The 7,765-nt window shown below is 43.2% G+C and overlaps 1 protein-coding gene across 1 annotated transcript; it reads left to right on the top strand.

Annotated features, from left to right (window-relative positions):
- The first annotated feature begins 3,691 nt into the window (after nt 1–3,691).
- Nucleotides 3,692–4,639, top strand: LOC149274569 (olfactory receptor 10A7-like). The gene has a single exon (XM_089505354.1). The coding sequence runs from the start codon at nt 3,692–3,694 to the stop codon at nt 4,637–4,639; it is 948 nt and encodes a 315-aa protein (XP_089361480.1).
- Nucleotides 4,640–7,765: the final 3,126 nt, after the last annotated feature.

Genomic DNA, 7,765 nt, shown 5'->3' with positions numbered 1-7,765 from the left:
TAAAGTGCTCCACCATTTGCCTTAGGGGGCTTTTGGGTATGTCCTGTCTAGGCTGTGGATTCCATCTGGTTTGAGAGGGTATAATTGGCGTTTGAGTTTATGTCGTGTTGTTTGGCGGAAGTGGTCAGCAGAGAAGATAGGGAAATACTTAGAGAGCGTGAGCATGAATGAGAGTGTTAAAGAGTGTGCAGCCACAAATTTCAGATGAAGATTCTGAGCGTTTTGCTTCATTTTAGTCCATTTTGTGGGGGGGTGGGGGGGGGTCTGGTCTCATTTTCAGGGTTTTGTTTATGATAAATGCATTTTTCCCTCCATCCATTCCACTAGGACACCATTTTAGTCTGTGGATCTTAGAATGAATGCTGGAATCCTCATCAGATAACCTAGATCTCCTTACTGTATGTAAATAGGAGTGGCTAATAGCTAGCTCCACCCACTCCCAAGATCATTCATGAAAGTGGGGCAACCAATCAATTAATCACATTTGACTGCAGATAAGAATATTTTGGCCCAGCTGGTCTGACTATTAAAACCTTGGCGTGGCGGGCGAGTTTATGGGCTTTGGACAAAATACAACACTAAAGCCTTGTGTTTGTAGGTTTGGATTAACCCCTTCAGGACCGGCGTTTGCGTACTGCGTCTTCCCTTGAAGACCGCAGTTTTTTCAAAATATTTTAATTCCGTGATTCGCTTCAAAGCGATCACGTGCACGGAATTGAGGGGGAGTGGCTGTCCAGTGGTCAGTAGCATCCGCCCCTCGCGATCCCAGCATTCATAGCGACGCTGGATCGCGCATCATCGATGACGTACCTGGTACATCCCGGTCTGGCGGTGACCTATGACCAGGAAGTACTACGTACGTCCCGGTCTTGAAGGGGTTAAGCTCTAGAAATGTGTTTTTTTGGACGCTCGATTGTTTCATTTTAGAGCTAATAAATCCAAAACCTCAAGCACCCTGTTCCTTTCATGAGGGTTACAGAGCATCTTATTTCTCTCAATAGAAGGACATTATATATATAAAATATATTTTTTTTTTTGGTGCAATAATAAAATACTGGCTAAATAAATAATAAATAAATCCTTATAAACATCTTCTCGGTTGAATTAAATAATTAGACTCCCGGGGATAAAGTCATTTTGGAGACATGAATTCCTGAAGGACCTTTCTCCAGTCCCTAAGCCATCACTAAAATATAAAAGGGTATGATATTGTCCATAATAACATTGTAATGATGGTGTTAACGCTCACGTTTGGGCTGTATGTTTGTCCTGCTTGTTAGATTTTTTTTACTTATTATTATTATTTACTTATTATTTAACAGTAATATAAAAATTTTTTTTTTTTTACGTCATAAAAAATCTTTTTATTTCAATGCATTTGAACTGAAGATTGGCCTCTCAAATGATTTCCGAAATCTGGACTTTATTGGATAAATAAAACTACAAAAAAAACCCAAAAAAACATAATTTAACTGAGAAGGAACCCGTTTCATCTAAGTATTTTATCGGAAACGAGTGAGTAACTTTTTTTGAGACTGCAGTAAACAATTCTTATTTAGGGAAAGTTGCTTTGTTTTATCTCTCAGTTTGTTAGGAAATAGCTCTGATATGTTTAAAGTTTCAAAGACTCTTGTCGTTTTGCTTCCTAAAACCCATATACTTAAAAATAAGTAGTCTGGCTAATCTAATGCTTTTGTAACCAAATCCAGTGTTAGAAACACAATTCCCTGTAAAAATAAACAATAAAATAATGCTTTAATTAACCCTTCCCAGAAAAAAAAATTTTGGCATGTAAAAAAAAAATTTCATTATTTATTTATTTCTTTTTTGGGGTAGGAAAGCTTAATTTTTGTATGACCCCCAAAGCACACATTTTTAGGTTTATGCTGTAAAAGTAGGGGAAAAAAAGCTTCTTAAATGTTTCTGTATTGTTTTTAATTGAATAATACTTCAAAAGGAAAGAAATAAAATAACTAAAAGTTCTATTAGGTTGATTGCAAATTGGTGGGATTTGGTCAGATTTTTTTTGAAATTTTTTTATGTATCATTGTGCTAATATCCACACGTTTAGCAGTGTTTCTGCAGTATTTAATTATTTTAGAAATCTAGTGATCCCTTTGCAGTAAGATGCCGCTAATAACTTTTAGTTCAATCACCTTAGATGAAAAGCTTCACATGTCATGTCTCCGCAAGCTTTTGCTCTATTTTTTTTTTACTTATTACGTATTGAGCATACTTTTTTCGATGCTGTGGGGGTTTGTGTGGAGAGTTTTTAAGTCCATTACAAGGGATTCAGGGTAGAGGCCTGCGCGGGACTGCTTTTTCAATCCCGCTCCAGCCCGCTCCCGCTGATTTTTTGCCCAATCCCGCCTGCTCCCGCAATGTGGGTGTTCCGCTCCCCCCACATTTCAATCAAGCCCACCTCCTTACCTGAACTGCAGATTTCCTGCGCAGTCTCGCAAGGCTGCCCTCGAGTGGCTCCCTCACAGCGTCTCTTCTCTTGCTCCATCCAGGAACAAGGCAGAGTCACGGGAAGTGACGTCACATCGTTTTGTTCCTGGGCGGAGCAAGAGAGGAGACACTGTAAGGGAGCAGTGAGAAGACAGCCTTGCGGGACTGCACGGGATTACCGGGACCCGCAGGTACTGTGCCTGACCGCCCGCTCCCGCCCGCAACCCCAGCAAGACCGCCTGCGCCCGCAGGTTTTTTGCAATGCAGTCCTCTAATTCAGGGCTTATGCTAAAGCCCACCACATAGGACCCAGGGGGATAATTGTCCTACCGCCACACACGCTTACCTACTCTTTTATTCACTAAATGGAGAATGTGAAGGAGATTTTGAAGGAGATTTGGGGTTTTACTTCACTATTCATTATGAAGAGCTAAAAGGTTTTTACAGCAAGAAGGCCTGAGGTGGACCTGCATAATGTATAGTTAAGTAGATGCAGAAATCTGAATGATTTAACTATATGAATGTATTTGTATATACTTCAATATGTATTCTTTATTCGGAATGTGGGACATTGTTGATTTGCTTGAATGCTCCTTTTTTACTTACTTAGAGGACCTTTTGGAGTTCATTATTTTAATATTATTACTCATATTATGTTGATATTTTTATTGGGCAAATATAGAAAAAAAAACAGAAAAGTTACAAAACCTTTCAGGACCTCAGAGGTCTCCTTTTTCCATTATAAAGATACCTCTGAGGCCCCAAAAGCTTATGTCACTTTATGTATTTTTCTACGTTGGCCCAGTGATAGGTATCAACTTTAACAAAAAAAAAAACACCTTTTTTTATAGCTAGTTTTCCTCAATTGAACCTAATTCAACCAAAGATGGCAGCCTAGGTGTTTGCTTTGATCTACTTAGACAAGTGGTGATTTTAGATTAAATATGGTGTTCACTATGAGGAAACATGTACACAAGATTGAGCAGTTAGGGCTTGCTACTTGACTATGTGCCCTTGGAGTTTAATCTCTTAGTGGTAAGTATGGTTTTTTTGTCCATTTTCCCACATTAGTTGGAAATTTAGATGGCTTGATTGAGCCAAGTCCATTTTCTCTTAGTTTTGACATTTAGTATATATTTGCTTTCCCTTCTTTTGAATAGGTATATATCATAAAAATACAACAGGACCTTGATGCTGGAACTGGACCACCATACTACAAACTTGGTCTAATAAATATTCCATGGATTTAAAAAATCAGACTACAGTCACAGAATTCTGGCTGGCCGGATTCCAGAGTGTTCAGAATCTCAGGATTCCTCTCTTTATACTTTTCCTAACAGTTTATCTCATTATAGTGTCTGGTAATCTCTTGATCATAGCGTTAGTATCTGTAAACCCTAATCTCAGCTCTCCCATGTTCTTCTTCCTGGCTCACTTATCTTGGTCTGACCTTATTCTCACCACCATTATTATACCTAACATGTTATCTGTTTTGGTAAAGAAGGGAGACACCATAACATTTGCTGGTTGCATCAGCCAACTTTACCTATTTGGTTCTTCTGCTATCACAGAGTGCTTTCTTCTCACTGTAATGTCCTATGACCGATATCTGGCCATCTGTAATCCATTGCATTATGTTCCCATAATGAATGTTAAGCTCCGACTTCACCTGGCCACATGGTCTTGGCTTTCTGCCTTTCTCCTGACCATGATTACTGTTTCTCAGATGTGTAACTTGCACTTTTGTGGTCCTAATGTCATTGACCATTTTCTCTGTGATCCTGCTCCACTGTTGGAGCTTTCATGCTCAGATACCTCTGCTATTAAACTTCAAAATCTTGTTCTAGGTATTCCAGTGACACTATTGCCCGTGGGTTTCATTGTTGGGACTTATATCAGCATATTTATCACCATCCTCAAGATCTCCACCACCAGTGGTCAACAAAAGGCATTCTCCACCTGTAGCTCACACCTAGCTGTCGTCTGCATTTATTATGGGACGCTGATTACTCTTTATGTGATTCCACCCAGAGGGATTCTGATTAATGCAACTAAAGTTCAATCCCTACTTTATACAGTTGTCACACCTTTGTTTAACCCCTTCATATACGGTCTGAGAAACAATGAACTCAGAGCAGCAGTTAATAAGATAATCTATGTAAAAAGAAGACAACAAGTAACCAAATGAGAATGGAAAATGTTTACATACAAAAGATCCAGGAAAGGATTATTTATTAATCAAATATTATTAAACATGACTATGAGATTATTTTGTATACATTGAATATGTAATAATATACCGCATGCAGGTTTATCCAATGAACATCGACTGGACTAAGGGAGTGCCAAATTAGTGTGTTCAGCATTGAACAAATGATATCTAGGATGGTGGCACATAGGACTGCAATAAAGGTGTTCCACAGACAGTTAAGACCCCTATGGATGAAGTGACCCCTAGGATGAAGTGACCCCTATTAACCGAAGGGGATGAACAATTGCCCCTTCTCATCCCCCACCTCATGGGTGATGTAGTGGGGGAAATTAAATCGATATAGGAGGTGTATTGTTGGATATACCCCCCCTCTTCCACATTCCCTTATCAGGGGATAGGAGTAATATAAAATATCCTTCTGGAAGACCCCAAAATTATAACAAAAATATGCCACCTACCCTCTCAGCTCTAAGTCCATCTGGTAGTGGAGATTTGGTCCATTCAAGCACACTGTGGTGGTGGTATGAGGATGGGGTACAGGGCGCCTCATCGTCATTCCCCAGGGGAATGGGGTAACTAATATATATATATGTTACATTTAATAACATAAGCCCCTGCTCACTGGGGTGACACAGTTACCACCTCATGTCTCATCCCCTACCACCATCCCTATATTGTGGGATGGAGGGGTTAGTGTTACAATTAAAATAAAAATGAAAAAAGTCTACCATAATAACCCTTCTTAGCCCCCTGGCACCTTTATGTCCCTCAGTAGGGCTAATTTGTAAACCCCATATCCCGCTGGTAATGGTGAGAGGGAAGCACAAGATGTAGTCCAAAATCACCATCTCTTAACATTCAAAAGGTTCCACCTGAGGTAAATAAGACTATTCTACCTTATCTTCAGCACAGGAGAAAGGGACCATCTAGGAAATAACATCTAAAAAAGGAGCTTGAGAGAAAAAAGAAAAGAAAATGGTACAAAAATAATAAAATTAATCCATTCTGCGTCTGATGGCAGCAGATTGTGAAATGGCTATTGATTTCTTGGGAAGTAAATGAATGGGGCAATGTACCCTCCAAACACTTGGGGGCCGCTGGTGCATGGTAGTATATATAGACTCCCGTGCAATCAGTGGTTATTTTATAGTCTGCCGCCATTGGACACAGAGAGGATTTTTTTTCCGACTCTTTTTTACATTTTTAAGGTCATGCATTTTAATTTATTTGTATTTTTTGATGGCCCCTTGTGCAGACGATGAAGACATGAGAGCATCATCTGAAAATGTTGAATGGGTTCTTACAGCGTAAGCATGACCTTGCAGCTTTCAGTTTCAAGGTGATGGACAGTGATTTTAATACTACTGTGAGCCAGATGAAGGGAGTCGGGAGACAGAATGGGGTGACGTGAGAAGACACATTTGTGCATTGTGTCAATTGAATCATCATTGGGTGGCCGCATAAAATAGAGTTTAACCGAGGCTGCTTGTGCCAATCTGTTACAGGGTCACCGTACCCAAGGCTGGGTACCCCTGTTTGAGGGCTGAGGAATCACCAGTCAGTCCCTCATACGGATAGCACTCAGCTATCCACGGATCATCCAGACCACCATTCGTAGTAAACCAAGAAGAACTTCTTTATTACAAACACACAGAACTTATATACAAGCTCAATGCAATGTGTACCGAACCCAACCCCCAATCCCATCAGCCACATCCCATCACAAATCCCATCAGTATACAGGGGATGTATCAGGTGAGGGGATTAAGGGATACAATGGGTTCCCCCACCTGTGTTATCCCCACTGTAGTGCGGGTGCCGTCTGGGCAGATAGGGCTGTGCTGGCTGATTAAGAGCCCCAGCCAGATTATAGGATCGTCTCTTTGAAGGCTGGGGCTGAATCCACATCAGTCTCTGGGCCGGTTACACAATAAACACAATATAATATATTACCGGGTCACGGTATACAGAACCGGACACAAAAGTGCTCCGTGACCCGGCTAAACTTCATATGACATATGAGCCAGCTAGCCTGGCCCTGTCACAGATCTCCCCCTTGACCAACGGTCCGGCAGACCAGGCAGATCCACACGGGTCTGCTGCAGGCTGTCCGAGTGGACAAAGTTCAAAGGTGCAGGCCTTAGTTCATGGCCCCCTTTGTCAGAATCATCCATTGAAGGTGGGCCAGGGCCCGGGTTGCCCAAAAAGATAATCAGTAGTCCTCTGTGAATTGGAGGGCGGACCCAGCTCAGCCGGGGGCACATGGCTATCCCCCTCACCGGGGTAACAGGGGCACGTGGGGACTCTTGCTCCCTAGTCTTGGGAACTGAGTCTGGGGCAGCTGCCAGGCCAGGGTGGTTGCATGGAAGGAAAACCCTGCTGATCGGGCCGGGGGCACTCGGGGAACCAGGGAAACACGTAGAGGTAGTAAGCGAGGCCTCTACCGGGACACTGGAGTGACCTAGGGGACACTCTGGGACAGGAACAGGTGCCCTTACAGGGTTATTGGGTGAGCTAAGCAGCTCTGCGGGGTACTCAGGGGACCCAGGGGAATACTCCGGGGCAGGGACAGGTGCCAATACTGGACCACCGGGAGGGTTAAGCAGACCCTCGATCTTCCTCTCTGGGACAGGTGCCTCTGCCTGGGCACGGGGAGAGTCAGAGGAACACTCTGGGACAGTGACCTGGGCTTCTAGGAGGAAACTTGGGGAACCAGGGATCACTTCGGAGAACACAGGGATAGGAACCAGGGCCTGCGCCAGGCTACTGATAGGACCCAGGGAACTCGGCAGCCCCTCTGGCGTCCTCGCTAGGTTAGGGAACGGTGCCTCTACCGGGTCACCGGGGACTTCAGTGGGAACCTCTGGGGCAGTGACCCGGGCTTCTCCCAGGACACTCGGGAAATCAGGGGGACAGTCTGGGGCACTGGCTTCTACGGGCATAGCTAGGGGTTTGGTGAGGGGAATTGTGCCACTTACTCGGGCGGTGGGGACAGTCATCTCTTCTGCCGGGGTAGAGCAGCCAGGGTTGTTGGTGAGGACTTGGGTCGGAGCTTTTGGCTTCCTCCTCCGCTTCTTCTTGCTGGCGAGGACCTCGGTTCTT

This window comes from Sceloporus occidentalis, unplaced genomic scaffold (assembly GCF_023333645.1).
Source record: "Sceloporus occidentalis isolate IW3139 unplaced genomic scaffold, rSceOcc1.0.p SCAF_324, whole genome shotgun sequence".
NCBI lineage: Eukaryota > Metazoa > Chordata > Lepidosauria > Squamata > Phrynosomatidae > Sceloporus > Sceloporus occidentalis.
The sequence above is the reverse complement of the archived record's forward strand: the minus strand, read 5'-3'. Positions and strand labels throughout refer to the sequence as shown.